This window comes from Calonectris borealis, chromosome Z, assembly GCF_964195595.1.
Source record: "Calonectris borealis chromosome Z, bCalBor7.hap1.2, whole genome shotgun sequence".
NCBI classification, from domain to species: domain Eukaryota; kingdom Metazoa; phylum Chordata; class Aves; order Procellariiformes; family Procellariidae; genus Calonectris; species Calonectris borealis.
The window spans coordinates 48,198,512-48,215,343 of record NC_134352.1 but is presented as its reverse complement, the minus strand read 5'-3'; the positions used below and the strand labels follow the sequence as shown (position 1 = coordinate 48,215,343).

The window sequence follows — 16,832 nt, the reverse complement described above, 5'->3', positions numbered from 1 at the left end:
GGGAGGGTTGTAAGCTGGAGAGTGTGTTAGAAAATGGGCCACTGAGTTTGAACATTTCAGGTGACCTTAACTGTTTTAAGCAAATTACATTTCAGGTGAAGGGACATGTAAAAGCTGAATTCAGTAAGGTGGGTTTTGTCTTAGTAACAGCATAACTTAAAGATTATCCACATGGACTGTCTGAGAACTATACTAAAGACAGTTGATGAAATGTCCCATTTTCTTTTCTAGAAAACAGGGATTAAGCGTTTGATTTTTGATGAAGCAGGCAGAAAATTTACTGGTTTAGTTTGAAAAAGCCTCAAATAAATCAACAATTTCTATGCCCTAACAGCACAGCGCTTCTAACTGGAACATAGCTGATTTTCAATGGAAAGGCGCACACGTAATTCAACCAGAAGCACACACGACAGAATATCCTTCAATGTGCAGTTAGGAAACACCATGAGCTTTATACCTTTCATTTTGTTGCTCTTCTTAAAAACCTACTTTTCTTATTGTTACAAACCTGAATGCAGCTGTCCTTGGAAAGAGTCTTAAATTTATCCAAGAGCCTGTAGTGACACACACATTGGAGAAAAGCAAGGGGAATAAGCAGGTTTGCTTAAGTAGTAAGATACTGTATCATCTTACTCCAGCTGTAATTCCTTCTAGGTATAAGACTTTTGCTCTGTTTTTTTTTTAAATCAAAACTTAACTGCTAGAGTTAGGCAAAAAGTAATTTATTGCCTGAAAAGTTTTCACAGTGATTTGTATTTCAGAAGATGAGTAAACAGTTGCATGAGGAAAACAAAGTTGTAAAAAAAAAAAAAAAGCAGTAATTTTGGTCCTAGAAACAAATTACAGCACTAGCGAGCTGCCTTGCAATGTAAATGTGCCTTCTTCAGGACACTCCAGTAAGGACTTCTCATGCAATCTTTAGGCCCAACTTGTGCTTCTGTCACCATTCTTCCCTTGCAGCACCGAGATCTGTCTGCAGAAGAAGACAGGGTCTTCCGGCAGCAGCTAATTCTACAGACATGAGCATAATGTTAAATTTTTAAATCAAATGCTGCAATGAACTTGTAGGATGTTGAACCCATCGCAGCAGAAGACATCACATTAAGAGTTATTTATGAATACAAACTCTGCCTCCAAAGCTTGATAGAGAAAACAGTGACTTGGGAAGAGCCATTGCCTCCACATCCTGTGACACTGAAGAATTTTAACCTTGTGAGCTTCCTTTATGCAGGAAAAAGACTCATGTAACAGACACATGAACCTTCTTGCTTCTCTAGCCTCTTATTACAGGTCCTTTTCTGCTTGCACTATGAAATTACATCATGTTAATCAACAGCATGCAGCATAACATGTGGCTTGACTGTGGTCAAGTCTGAGCTAGTAAAAATAGCTGGCTGATAAAATGCGAAGCAGGACAGTCTCTTTCGACTATGAGTGATGTTAAACAATTGTTCTAATAAAAGCTAGAGAGAAAAACTTGGTGGCTTTGGTTTTTATTTCTTCCCCTCTAGGATCCTCAAGTTCACACAAAATAAAACATCACTGTTCAGTTGACCACAATATTTCATAAGGCTAAAACATTTGTTCTATGGTTTTAACACTTAAACAGTTTAGAGTTGTTTCTGCAGATGACTATTTGTGCAACGCCTCCATCTTACACAGTTCTGGTCATTAAATGCTGCCTTCTTTGGTAAGTGCTCATTTAACAAGCTTTACTTGTATCTAGTTCTTTCCAGGATAATAAAAATACAAAACTCTGGTTCAATATGTTTTTAAAAGTGGCATGATAGAGTGCTCTGGACTTCTTTTAATCTCTAAAATACTTAGTGTGATTTTCATTTATCCCCAAACTTTCGCAAGAGGTTTTCATTTATCCCCAATCTTTCACAAGAGCTTTTTTTTTTGCCTTTTTTTTTTTTTGCCTTTTTTTTTTTCTTTTTGTTTTTTTTAAGTACCACAGACTGCTGTGTCTGAATCTGTCAAAGTTGCTAACATGGAAATTAGCAACAAAAATTGAAAATGGGATTGTATCTCAAAATACTTGTAACATTTTCTTACCATCACAGTAAGGAAGTATCCCTCAGTAGGGTATAATATTTGGCTGCAGCTATTTGAGCAATCTAAAGGAAGTACTTATTTTTTAACTCTGCAGGAAAGCTTGAAAGTGGCTCAATTTATTTTTTAGTTGTCTTTACTTCACAGGAAGAAGCAATACATTTTTAAAATGTTTATTCAGCTTCAGATATCTCTTGTGGTATATTCAGTATACATCTTCCCTCATTCCTTCAAACACACTTAAGCTTTGAGGTAATTTAGGACAAAATATAAGAACACTTTTAAAAAATAAAAGCAAGAAATCAGTAAAAAAAAAATTTTAGGCAGGATAAATAGAAAAATATTCTGTCTTCCTTTCACTATGAATAGTTTCAGCATAATGCACTTCAAAAAGCAAAATAATCAAGTCACTAAGTCCAAAATTAAGTGTATTTCTCAAGCAAAACTGACTTAAGCAAGCATTTCACCTGAGTTTACATTTCAGGGATTGGGCCCATAGTGATAGAGAAAACAAAGCATCCGGGGCAGATCGTCCCATGTCATTCTACCCCTTACTTAGAGGGGTACAGGAAGGAATGGGGGGAAAAAAATTACCAAAAAACCCCACAAAAAAAAAATCAAACCTTGTCTTGCTGGCTCAATGTGGGCAAAAGATCGTCCCTCTCTATAGCAGCATCTCCATTCATGCCTGTCAGCCAGTACTGACTCTGCCAGTATTATCTTATCTGCACAAAGGAACCTATATCCAGGGAGATTTTGGGAAATGTTAGCAATGGTGTCCTGCTGTCCCAGAGGGACCTTTCAGTTTGAGGAGTGTATTCCAGAGACGCAACGCACTTGCTGAGAAGGCCTGAGATGAAACCTGTGAGTTTAGAAGATGGTCCTATGCCCACTGAATGATAAGGGTATGCCACACTTTCTCTGTGAGATAATTCCAAAGGCACTCTGATTTAAAATGTGGCATCTTCTGGCACACGTGAAGATTATTCTTTTGGAAAGCATGATTTCACCCTCTCATTTATATGCTATATTGGAAGACTGCAATACTCTAAGTAAGATATTTTTACAGTTGGAAAGATCTGTTTTGAGAATGACATAGGAACGCAAGTTATATTCTCTAGGCTGAATGAAAAAAGCTAATCGGAATCTTCATCGTCGAGGTATTCCTCTGCATTACTTAACGTTCGGACTGCACCTGGAAAGAAACAAAGTTCTCTCTTAATCCAGGATAAAATCAGAAGAAGCCTCATACTTGCAATGTTTGCAAACCAGCATCTGAGAAACCCGATTCCTCCACCACTTAGAGATGTTAAGGCTACACAGATGGGGCTGTAGGTCTGGATCTCAAAGGCAGAGCTAAGCCAGAAATCACATTTCCTACATACAAGATTTAGTCTGTTCGTGACCTTCAAGAGCCATCTTCTGGCTCCTTGGAACCTGTACAGCAGAGCTGGAACTCTTTAATTCTATTTTCTGTATGTATTACCTTTAAATGGCAAATGAAAGGATGGGTGAATTGGCGGAAGAGCCTCTATGGTTTTATTCTGAGTGCCTAGCTGGCTGCCATTCTCTGCTTAAAATCAAACACATTCCATCTATTCTCTCCCCTCCCTCTTTTCTCACCTACGTTTTTTCTTGAATAAATATTTCTTAGCTCTACTTATGAACTTTTGCTTTTGAAGGACAGTACTATCCTTCAATACTCCAGAAAACAGGAGTATTAAAGTGTGTTCACCAGATGTGCAGCAGTGCCTGGAGAACTACATCTACCTTTGGGACTGTACAAAGATAAACAGCATGGGCTTTTTGTAATAGATGATTATTTGCCTACAGATTTTCAAATATACGGGAATAGGAATATGGATTATATATAATGTATATTATATTGTACTACTGAGAGTCAGGAACCACAAGATTCTAGTCAGTCATAGCTTTGCAATAACATATTAAAACAAAGCATTAAAAATATCAGGTGCAGGCATAACAAGACTGACATAATTCACAGAAATGATAATCATGTTATCCTAGACTTCTGGAAGAAGAAAAATGAGCAAATTTAAAACTGACCTGCTCAACTGTTTTGATAAAAGAAATCTAAGAGAAAAAAATATTTTTTTCCTTTTTGAGTAGGAGAAGCAGCAAAGGAAGAAAGGAAAGAAAAGAAACAAATTGTAGAGCCCTGTGCTAAAGGGGCCATACTTCAAGACAGGACAAATCCTATGTCTTCTGTATAACAAGTGTTCCCTTGTTCAGGAGCACAAACGACACCATTCTTTTGCATTTCTATGACAGGATTTTAATAACTTTCATTTCTTAGAATGTACTTCAGCAATTATGACATTTGAACGTGTGTATATACACATAAAACACAAAACTGAACATTTAAGTGGAGGCAAAGTAAGCTTCCTTGGGTAAAACAAAATTTTTATAGACGGACTATGATAGAAGCCATACCTAAATAGGAACAGATTTGAAACTGGGGACAGGAAGACTACTGATATAGGACTGAATCTCTGAAAAAGAATCATAGAATCAGAATAGTTTGGGTTGGAAGGGACCTTTAAAGGCCATCTAGTCCAAACCCCCTGCCATGGGCAGGGACATCTGCAACAAGATCAGGTTGCTCAGAGCCTCGTCCAACCTGACCTTGAATGTTTCCAGGGACGGGGCATCTACCACCTCTCTGGGCAACCTGTCCCAGTGTTTCACTGCCCTCGCTATAAAGAATTTCTTTCTTATATCTAGTCTAAAACAATAATTCGCTCACTGACATTGGAAATACTGAAATGTAGAATCAATAGACACAGAAGAATAAAATGAACAGAAATAACCAAGAAAATACAAAATACAAGAAAAGTATACAAATCAGCGGTGTCACAGAGATTATAAAAGGCCAAAATAAGACAGAAGAACAAACAAGAAAGCTAATATTGAAATTGCAGTTAAGACTGAGAACACCAGTGCTTACATCAAGGCAAACAAGAAAAGATAGTGTGCGGGAGTACCAGAGACTGGTGATAGATGAAGTGACTAAGGATGAAAAATCAGTCAGCCAGGAAACAAAATTAATTTAGAGGGAGGGAAGCAAATGCACCAGAAGTAGAAGAGAAGTTACCGAGTATCAGAAAACGAAACATTAATACAATTATTAGGAACATTAGAACAAAGAATACTTCTGTACCAGGTGCCTACAATTGACAGGCAAAGATGAAATAAGTGCTCCTAACAGGGATTAACTTACAAGAGAAAAAAATACAGAAACAGAAGAAATTCTGTCCTTTATTACAACTGCTTTCTTCAGAGTCAAAACTGATTGAAATAATTTGTCAAGGTTTTCTGGGAAATCCTGATATTATCTCTATCAAAAAGCTGGACAGTGTTTTTGCTGCAACTGCTCTTCTTGGCCTTCTAAAGCTGCAGTCAGCGATTCCACCATTTAATTCCCACAACCACTAACCACCCACAGGTTAGCATTCCCTCTGTTCTCACTAGCCCTGTGACAATACAGTTGCTAGACTGCATGTACCACTGATACAAGCTGTAACTCTGCCTGTGTTTTTAAGTAATTTCACATCTCACGTGTAATTCACCTAGGGTTTCCACCCTAACTTCAGCCTCCTGAAAGCTACAGGTAACATTAATTACGCGATACTGAGCAATTCAGTCTTTGTTCAGGTTTTTAAAATAGCCTTGTATCTCTTTAACTCTTTTGTACATGGACACTGTGCTATTAGGAGAGAAGAACGCAAGTGGGAGGCAGTGAGACTATTTTCATAAATACCTGAAAGCATTTTTTCTTTATTTCTCTATGAGAGATTCCTATGTCAGAGACACATAGGAATAAGAAATTTTAAAAAAAATGAGCAATAAGGAAATAAAAGAGAAATGTCTGTTCGTCTTTGTTTGGCTTAGATTGGAGGAACAGATAGGCGTAAGGGGGAACGTACCAATTGTTTTACTCTCATACCCTGTCCCTTGTGGTGTACTGCTTTTAAAGTAGTTTCCACCCTTGCTTTCTTTCTGTCTCTCCACTCTGAAGGGCCTGTCTTCCATTTCCTTCCCTTTCCTTACTATTTCCACATCTTCTGAACTCTTTTGCCTCTTGCTGACACAAGCTGGCATTTTGTGTGGAGTCAGCAACACTGAATGTGATAAACCACAGGACCCCATCATAGCTCTGCTGAACTAACCCGCTCAAGTGAACCCTTCCAAACACAACTCTTAGCCCGTGTAGCTCCCAACTGGTTTTTATGGCTATCAACATATTGATATTTGATCAAAATATTAAGTGTCCTCTAAAAGGGCAAAATGTATCAGAATAACAAAACCAGAAATACCTGCACTCTGTTTCTTCTTAAGCAGGGAAGCGCAAGCTGCATTGGTTGCCATGTCTAAAGCCAGTTTCTTCTCATTGTTCTTCACATCTGTTCTTGCCCCTTTATAATAGAAAATTTTCATCATGAATCACTGTCCAAGCTATTTCTTGAGCAATGGTACTACGATACGAGTTTCAGTAGCATGGGTAGAACAGTAATGGACAAGGGAATTTCATCTGTGGACTGCTCTGAAGCAGACTAAAAGCTATGGATGCTCTTCCGTAAGCTACAGTTGGCTAGGGAACTTGCTGGCTGCTTTCCCTTTCCAGGAAGCAGATGTCATTGCTGTTCTGGGGTTAAGTGCCTAATTTTGTCTGCAAAGCAGGACGAAATTTATCTTGAGCAGGTGAGATGTCTACTTTCCAAACAGCTGTCAGAATTTTCTGCAAGGCTTATAAAGTCAGGCAGGTAAGCTGGCTAGGGACTGTACCTGGGTTATAGGAAAACAGTTAAAAAATACAGATTAATAAACATTCAGGAATCTAGTCTGCCACACAGATTGTTGAAACCTTGGTGAAGATCTTTACCCTTTGCCAGCAGCATCTCTACAATATCTGCATAACCTTTCCATGCAGCAGCATGCAAAGCTGTGTCTCCCAATTTGTTCTGTGGAGTTAGAGGGAAAAGCAACAGGATTAAAATACAGCAAAAAACCTTTCAGCTTGTACCAAGGATGAATAACATCACACCTCTACTGTAAGGGTCTGTTGGTTTGACCTACCTGTTGGTTTAACTCTAGGTTTGCCTGGGTAAACAGAACATCCACTATATCTGCAAAAAACAGTGGGGGCATGGAATAAAGAGAAAAATTGAGTGGAAACAAAATAGGCTTTTTTGTGTTCATAGTATAAATTTTGGTTAAGATTCACTGAAAGAGCGATCCAATCAGCTAATGAGAATCTGTAACAGGCAGGCTGCATTGAGCAAACAACCATTAGTCACAAAGAAATGCTACTGCCTAAAATACCCAAAACAACACTACATTTCTTTTTGGTCTGTCCTTCTTCCCCCTCTGTTTCTAACAGTTATGCTGATTAGAAAGCCTCCTTCAACAGCAACAACAAAACACACAACATTTGATGGAGCTGACCCTCCCTTCTAGCTTCAACTTTTCTTTTAAAAAAATTAAAATCACATTAAAAAAATCCTAGCTTTATTATTTAGTACTACAATTTTAGCATCAGTCTAACAAACAAATCAAAAAGACCAGAGAATAGTCATTTCAAATTAATTCTGATACCTTTGTGGCCTCCATGGCATGCCCAGTACAGAGCTGTGTTTCCAGCTTTGTCTAAGCCATTGACACCAACTCGATTATCCAAACACTCTCTCAGCCAGCTTAGGTTGCCTGAAAGACAAATTCAGTTTTGATGATTTCTTCTTCTTTGAAAAGTTGACAGAACCATTAAAGGCACGTAATTCTTTCTGAAGGGTGTCAGTCCTCCTATGAACTTATGAGGAAAACAAGTGATTAGCAGCAACACTTACAATTCATAAAACGAGTCCAAGTCATACCAAACATCTTTTCTTCCATTCCCAGAAGACCTTTAGATCCCTATGTAGTTAAATGGATGGCACCAAACTCTTTTTCTGTGTATACAATCACAGAGTGGCAATTCTACCAGGCTGTAAACTAGCTCAGCTTCTGAAAGCTGCAAAATTTACCAGTTAACTTAACCAGACAACCAGAACAGACAGGACACTTCATTCTAAATATATTATTATTTTGGCAAAAAACCAAACAAATCACCCTTTAGCATTACACAACTAAAACCCAAATCACACTTACCACGCTTGGCAGCTTCATGCAGTGGGTTATCAATAGACTCAGCTTGCTCTGCCACTGAAATGAAACAGAGAGTAAATTCTGAAACTACTTCTGAAACTGAACAGATATCCACACAGTTTTATGTGTGGAAATAAAACTTTGATTTATTCCAGAAAAACGAGTAATACATATTTGATTCTAATGTGAAAGGGGATTTGGGAGTCGTGGACTAGTCAAGTGCACTTCAATTTCCTGTGTAGGGGAAAGCAATTCAGAGAAGAGCTTGTGAAAGCTTCAAAGAACAGCATGAAATTGATCATTGGTTGCAAGCCACCAGGAATCTGGCAATATTTCATCTCAGTTGTTACTTCCCTTTTTACACTTTTAAGATGGTTTTGAGCAGTTGCATGTGGCTAGGCTTTCAATCTACAGCTTGCCATCTGTATAACCATAGAATAGTTTGGGTCCGAAGGGACCTTTAAAGGTCATCTAGTCCAACCCCCCTGCCACATGCTGGGACATGTTCACCTAGATCAGGTTGCTCAGAGCCCCGTCCAACCTGACCTTGAATGTTTCCAGGGATGGGGCATCTAGTACCTCTCTGGGCAACCTGTGCCAGCGTTTCACCACCTCACTGTAAAAAATTTCTTCCTTACATCTAGTCTAAATCTACTCTCTTTTAGTTTAAAACCCTTCCCCCTTGTCCTGTCGCAACAAACTAAAAAGTTTGTCCCCGTCTTTCTTGTAAGTCCCCTTTAAGTACTGAAAGACTGCAGTAAGGTCTCCCTGAAGCCTTCTCCTCTCCAGGCTGAATAACCCCAACTCTCTCAGCCTTCCTTCATAGGAGAGGCGTTCCATCCCCCTGATCATTTTCGTGGCCCTCCTCTGGACCCGCTCCAACAGGTCTTTCCTGTGCTGAGGGTTCCAGAGCTGGACGCAGTACTCCAGGTGGGGTCTCACCAGAGCAGAGTAGAGGGGGAGAATCACCTCCCTCGCCCTGCTGGCCACGCTTCTTTTGATGCAGCCCAGATTACGGCTGGCCTTCTGGGCTGCGAGCACATATTGCCGGCTCATGTCTAGCTTTTCATCCACCAGTTCCCCCAAGTCCTTCTCTGCAGGGCTGCTCTCAATCCCTTCATCCCCCAGCCTGTACTGATACCAGGGGCTACCCCGACCCAGGTGCAGGACCTTGCACTTGGCCTTGTTGAACCTCATGAGGTTCACACAGGCCCACTTCTCCAGCTTGTCCAGGTCCCTCTGGATGGCATCCCGTCCCTCAAGCATGTCAACCACACCACTCAGCTTGCTGTCATCTGCAAACTTGCTGAGGGTGCACTCGATCCCACTGTCTATGTCATTGATCAAGATATTAAACAGTACCGGTCCCAATACGGATCCCTGTGGGACACCACTTGTCCCCGATCTCCATCTGGACACTGAGCCATTGACCACTGGATGCGACCATCCAACCAATTCCTCATCCACCGGACAGTCCACCCATCAAATCCATAGTTATCCCGTACATAACTACAAATACTGTAGTTATGAGTGAATTATTTCCAGGGGGTCTGTGAAAGGTAACTAAAAAAATCCACTGTCAATAGGCTTCCTATTCGTTTTACGGAGATTTTTTATTTTCCCTGGAGAACTTGCAGGAGGTCTGCAAATCAAAACTGCTTAAACAATGAGTGATGGGCAGACTGAAGTTCAGGATTCTGTAGACCTTTTCTTGATCTCACAAACTTTAGGTTTTACTAGAGAGGAGCAGCAAACAGTTCTTGGTCACTGTGCTGTTGCAACAGCAAAAAGAAACTGAACAGCTCTGTGAAACAGTTGGAAGTGGGACCATCATCTGGAAACCCTTTTTTAAAAACTTCTTTTTTAGGTGGAAAACCACAGATGCCTGTGACTACTAAGGGTACAGGCAAGTAGGACAGTGTACAATCTGAGATCAGTAGGCTCTCTAAGCCCTTGCACTATAGCTTGTTACAGGAAGCAGGGAGAATGTGAAAGAGTGTTCCTCAGATCAAACTGTTACTGTAATCAGATGCAATGCGGGCAAATATAGTGTACACACCAGAAATAAAAGTCTCAAGACTGTTGTGGCCTATTCAGATCTTTTCTGACTTTGGTGTGTATTCCTCCCATAATGCTTGTAATTGCAAGATTTCACATGCTTCTCTCTCTAGCTGTGAGTAAAATGAAATGCAAATGCTAGATTCTGATATTTCAGCTTAAAAAAATTGTGCAAACAGTGAACAGAATCCTAAAGCAGAGTGGGAGAAGCCAGTCCCAGAGCAGACAACCATTACACAAGCCGAACATGCTAGTCATATTGAGCAGTGCTTGCTATGCACAGCAGAAAGCATTAATGCTAACAACACTGTCTCAAAAGCCTAAAAATAACTTTGTCTTTAGAAAATTCTTGTCAGATGTTCAGTAATAAGTATTTTCAATGCAGGTAACACTGATTGTGCCTTTACTAGCTTTTCTGTTCACAATCTTTTCAAATGTGTTCCTTCAAGCCCAGCAGATGGAGCACAAGAACCCACCAGAGATTCAGTAGTTTCAGGTCTGTCTCCACCTTTTGCACAAAGGTTGTAGAAGTGCACAGGAGATCACAGTGTTTCGATGGTTAAGACTGAACCTAGGCAGTCCTAATGGTAGCAACCAGCAGAAGCAGGCCTTTGGGCATGTTGCACAGTTTGTCTAAATCAGAAGACATGTTCGTGGTACTCTTCACTCTTAGGGTCTGCAGAGGCTTCTGTTCTGCTTACATGAAATTTTTGCAAACATGCAGACAGACACACCACTAGCCCACAACCCTCCGCCTGGACTAAAATGGAAGTGAAACTGTTGCTCAGATAACTTTTCAGTAAAGCACTCTGGAAGCAACTTTTCCAAATGATCTCAATGGGAACACAAACTGAATTAGTAAGTTGTTGGTTTTATTCTAAATATAACACACTTCAACGTTCAGAAGAAATTTGAGTGTAGGTAAGCACGTGTAAACTATTCTTCTTGTATATAACAGTGACCACCTCTGGCAGATAGCAAGAGTAGAACCAGTCTGGAAGTCACAAACTGAGGTGAAATTCGATGCCATGGTCTCAATAAGCGCACCATAGGCTTCTATTCATGTGTTTCTACTAACTACAAGTCAGGGCAGAGAATCACAGCATTGCCTCCTAGTGAAGAAGGGACAACATGAAGCAACTGCAGTTACTAATGTATTAGCAGTTTTGACGTAATCTGTCATGTGACACTGCTACTCTGCCTACATTTCCTGGGAGGACTTGGAAGAATTGTGTTGTCTGTACTCATGGCTTTTCAAAGTGATTTTAGCTGAATCTGGAAAAGCAATTTCTATTCAGTCCAAACAGGTGTGGGATATTTAATGTGGTGCAATCCCCAAGAAAACAATGTGTTCTGTGGCTCAATATATTCATTAAAAAGCAACAAATGGCAAACAAAACAGCCTTATTTAAGTGGAGGAAACAAAAGTAAAAAAATCAAAGGAGGTCTACAGAATTGCTCATAATCTGCTTTAGCTTCCTGACCATATGCAGGTTTACTTAACAATTCCAGTATTGAATATCTATCTCTGTAAGAAGCCACCCCACGCAGTGTCAGACTTCCTGATCTCAAAGCTACTAAAGGCTGCAGCTGTCCACCCTTAGGTCTACTTAAAAAAAGACAATGTAGACTGAAAGTATATAGCTAAGAGAAGATCTTAATGAGAAGATCTTAAAAACTGCAAGACGTTCATTGATGGTATCAAGAATACAAGCCTATCAATTTCATGTGCCATCTGTAAAAACGTTCTTTAGATCCATGCATTCTTCCCCTCAAAACTGAGAACATCTATTACTGTTACCTGCACAACCAGAAACATGAACACTTGGCAAACTCAAGCTGTCTCTAGATTATAAAAACATAAGACAGCCTGTCCACTGCTGATGTACAGTGCTGATGAATATTGCAGATGTATTCTGAAATACTCTGGCAGAGGGCTGTTAAATGCTAATACTGTGATCAGTTTTTGAAAATAAGTGTATCAGTTATTTTTATTTAGTGATTTCCTTTGATTGTGAATGATCTTACCAAATGAAAATATTCTAGACATTACCATAGTTGCTTGGAATTAGTCCAGTTCTTCCTTTGCAAGTTCCTTTCCACCAATTTGTATCACTCTGCAGAGAAAAGGGAAAATATTTTAGAAGGGATATGCTGCATCTTAGCATTCAGTCTGTATGGGATGTCTTAGACTCACCATGTCTGAGATGTAAATGATATCTCCTTCTTCAAAGTACAGTTCATCTGGCTTTAAAAAAAAAAAATTTAAAAAAGAAGAGTCAACAAAGATCTGAATGTGTGTACTTAGGTAAAACAAACACCTGGATAACACAGAGTACATTCAGCTCTTCTTTCAAAAGAACAATAACTCAAATTCTCTAGCAACTAGACAACAGCCCTACAGTCTTTCATACTGTAGTTTGACTTGCCTACAGCTAACTTTTTGGACTTATGACCTTCCTGACAACTAAAGAAAAAGACTGTGGCCTTTCCAACAGAGCACTTTGCAACAAAAGCAGTGAAATATATCTTGTGTTTGTTAACTTCATCCCCTTTTTGGTTGGTCCCAGTTCATCAAATCTCTTAGTTCTCAATTATCTTTGTTGCCCTTGGAAGAAAAGAAAAAAAAATCACTTAGATTGCTGATCTTAGATTGCAGGTATCTGATAATAGAGAAGAAAGCATGCTGATTTTAAAAAGAGCTGGACTTAAAAAAGGAGAGTGATGATTAATCAGGCAGTTTTAGTCACATTAAGAACCGATACCCATCAACAGCTTTTTCCATTGAAAACATAGCACAGTAAGTCTAATAGGCCAACTCTAGCAGAACTGAAGAAATGTTATTATAGAGAAGATTAAAATTAAGCTTCTCAAAACCCTGAAATCCAGTGTACTTACCGTTCTGGGCTCAAATGTATACAGGGCTCTGAACACTTTAACCTGCCCTGAAAAAGAAAAAATAAACAGGATCAGTATCATGCCTTCTAAACACAGTATACACATACAGCCCTCAAATCCAAATAAATTCCTTTCCTTAACCCTTAAAGCTGCTCCCTGAATCAATTTGTGCTATGCCTCTGTCAATGAAAATCATGATGAAAAGACTCAACCCAGCAGCACGGGTTCTGAAGGAAGCAGGCCAACTGATCAGCTAAATGTAAGCTGTCTCCTGTGCACAACTAACACAGTCTTCATAGTTCACCGTACAAGTCAACTAAAGCGTTGCCATCGATTTCTGAGGCAAAGTGTAGTTTCAGTCATATACACGCACACACGCTCATACATGTTGTATATATTTTTATTAATAATATCAGATTTGTCAAATGATACAGAATTAAGGAAAGAATAAAGAAACAAAACAATGACCAACATCTGCAACATGTTCTCATACTTATTTGTAGCCATTACTAATTAGGAAAATAATGCAGTAGCACAGAAATCACTGCATTTAAGAAAAATGACAAATGACAAAAAGACACCAAGTCCTATTTATGGAATGTACAACTGACATGGTGTTCTGTTCAGATGCTTAAAATAAGCTATAGTGTTTACAATTCCACTAAGTGGGCAACATTCATTTTAATAGGGCAGTTTTGAAGAGACTGTCAGCAGCATCCAAGCCAAGAAAAAATAAACTTAATGCAGAGAGGTACAAATTTAATTGCATAAACTACAAAAGAAGCAGCCCTATAAACATTTTTTTAAAAAAATCAATAAAAGTACATTTAAAGAGCACCAAGCAGAAAGTATAAGATTAGTATAGAAAAGACACATGTGTCTTACATAATTTTATTAGTTGAATTGCTGAAGTCCACTGAACTCAATGGAGAAATATATTATGCAGACTGTTCTGTATTACTTACTTTTAGATATTGAAGTCTTAAGTATGTAGATTTCTGTATTTTTAAATATCCTAAGTATGTAGCTGTATGTCACGTCCTTACACTACACTGTACGTGTTTATATAGATTAACTTGTGATGGAAGCAGTATTTGTTCCATCAGGACAATGCATTACTTAAACCACACTTAGCCCAGGCTATTTTGTACCCTCAGAGAAACTGATGAACTTACTGCCAAAGGTTAGTACTGTACAATAAAGTGTGCATACATAAAATCTTGTGTAGTATAGTACATGGAGAGAACTGAGTAACGAGAGAGTAAGTTTCCTTATGTCTCAAGAATAAGCCTTTACCCTTCTGTAAAGAACCATTGCTAGAAATTTTTTTGTCTGTTTTTTGCTAGATGTAGTCTTTGTTACCCCAGTATCTAAAAGCCTACCCATAGTAGTGATCATTTTAGAAAGTTAACTTAAGGGCTTTAGAAATGTCAGTCTAAATGTACATATGCTGAGGATGTACTCAACTGTGTAAGCTGCCATTTTGCAGCATACCCCACAGTCTTGGGGTGGCTCTTAAAAGATGTTCTCAAATACCTCTGGATATTCCCTAGCAAGAGCCATGCCACAGCACATGTTTATGAAGTGGTATTTACCAAGGCATAATTGCTAAGCATAACATTTCTGTAGTCCTCTGTCTCAGGATTTTTTGGGGCTAAGTGTATGTAAAAGTATAACCATAAAATTAATCTGTGTAGACTTTCTAGATTGCTAAAAGCATGTAGACACTGCATATACGATTTTTCTTCCAATTTGTAACTGTATCCCATGCTCCTCCCAGATCTTATTTTTTAATAACACCATAGAATTTCAGTTTGGTTTTCCTGGTTCTCTCTCTCACACAGCAGCCATTTCCTAGACATAAAAGGTCCAACACTTCTCAGTCCTTTGCCTCAGAAACTAAATACCTGCACTGTGACAACAGCTAAAAAGGATGAAACCTGTGTTCTGTTCATGACCCATACGGAAATGATGAACAAGGACAGTAGTCAGTAATGTGTCCCAGATCTAAGAGCTTCAGAATGAAATGCCTGAACTGCAGCTGTGAAAAAGTCAAATAAAAAAAAAAAAAGGAAAAGAAAAAAAAAAAGAAAAAAAGAACAAGAAATGACAGGATGGGTGACAGAGTACTGTCCCTTCTCCTTGGCTTTCTTACATAGATGGCAGAAAAATGCAAGACAGAACTGCACACTGACGACTCTGGCAACTTTAACCATCACCCACCAATTTTCAAGGTTTTATGTAAGTAAAAGGAGGAAATGGACAACAAAAAGGAAAAATAAGATATATTGAAAGAGGAAATGAGAAGATGGCAGAAGACAGGGAAAAGCAAAAAATACAGATTTGTGTGTGTCGCATGTGTTTCCTGTAATAATGTACTGCATCTGTGTCAACAGGTTTTCTAAAGCTATCACACCCTAAGGGGAGGAAAAGAAGAATGGAAACACTGGTGCTGATAAAAGTATTGCTGAAATGTTCTTTAAACAAAAGGCAATTAATGGGTGGGGTTTTTTGTATTTTGGCTTGGGGTTTGTTTTGTTTTTTTTTTTAATTCTATACAACTGAAACAGAGAGTTACTTCCCCAAATGCCAAGCTGTGGTGTCACACACTGCACAACACATTCTAAAGCATTTTCCTGTGATGAAACACGGAGTACAGACTTGCATCTACAGAACTGCAGGTCTGGTTAATGTTAATTTTACAGCACCTTATATGGGAGTTAAACACTACTCACTACTGGCACCAGTCTTTCAAATATTTGTTGATAAACAGACATTAAGCCTGGTTATGTTGCTGCATTTAAGAGCTAAGAACAACAGGACTTTAGCACTTGGCACAGCATTATTTGTGCCAAATTTTAATGTAAAAATCAGTCTAGAAGATTTAAAATAACAAAATGTCAGGATGCAAAGGGCACATTAAACTTGAATCCCTGTTCTGCACTTACTGACAAATTGTATTTTACTAGCCACATGAGTACCTGTAATCACTTTTATCTAGCGATGCCCATCCCTAGGCATGCAGGCAGACTTAGAGCTTGTATTGGCAGGTGTCCTTCGGAATAAGCAAAAAGTTAGAAAGTGCCTGAGGACCTCCTGTACTCCCCCTTACTACAAACCACGCTGTAAGATTCATATAGGATGGAGAACTAACACATTAGCACTGATTTGAACTTATCAAAGTTGATCAACTGCACCTCCCCACCATGTACTTCTAGAGGACAAAATAACGAGAATACAGAAGACGCAACTACCTTTTTAAGATTTCAAGGCACCAGGCAAACCGTAATGACTTTATTCTCAGCATGACTAACGAGGGGAGTATCCCTTTTAAAAACAAAGGAAATGGAAGCACAGTGCAGTTAAGTGTCCCACAACAAATCTAAGTGCAGGGACAAATTTAAATGGTTCTTCTTTTCAATTCCATAATTTAGCCACAAGGTTGTCTTTTCCTTTCTCATGGAATTTGCATTAAACATCCACAAAACAACTATCTGACAAATAAAAAAGATAACTTATTGCACAAACTAAACAGATACTAATATTCTCAGCATAAAAACTCCCCAAGCCACAGTTTGCCAAACCCTCCAGCAACACAACAGGTTAAAGGGGTCAAATTTACGATTCTCCCTAACCAACAACATAAATCAAATGCCTTT

At 38.8% G+C, this 16,832-nt stretch overlaps 1 protein-coding gene across 1 annotated transcript in view; it reads right to left on the bottom strand.

Annotated features, from left to right (window-relative positions):
• Nucleotides 1-706: 706 nt before the first annotated feature.
• The window catches only part of OSTF1 (osteoclast stimulating factor 1), a 22,660-nt gene continuing 6,534 nt past the window's right edge, over nucleotides 707-16,832 (bottom strand). Inside the window, exons 2-10 of the mRNA XM_075136232.1 lie at nucleotides 13,174-13,220; nucleotides 12,473-12,523; nucleotides 12,329-12,392; nucleotides 8,221-8,274; nucleotides 7,672-7,779; nucleotides 7,153-7,202; nucleotides 6,959-7,037; nucleotides 6,393-6,491; nucleotides 707-3,250 (exon numbers count right to left, since the gene is read on the bottom strand). Of these exons, the coding sequence (XP_074992333.1) occupies nucleotides 3,192-3,250; nucleotides 6,393-6,491; nucleotides 6,959-7,037; nucleotides 7,153-7,202; nucleotides 7,672-7,779; nucleotides 8,221-8,274; nucleotides 12,329-12,392; nucleotides 12,473-12,523; nucleotides 13,174-13,220 (611 nt within the window). The 3' untranslated portion in view covers nucleotides 707-3,191. The remainder of the gene's footprint in view (nucleotides 3,251-6,392; nucleotides 6,492-6,958; nucleotides 7,038-7,152; nucleotides 7,203-7,671; nucleotides 7,780-8,220; nucleotides 8,275-12,328; nucleotides 12,393-12,472; nucleotides 12,524-13,173; nucleotides 13,221-16,832) is intronic.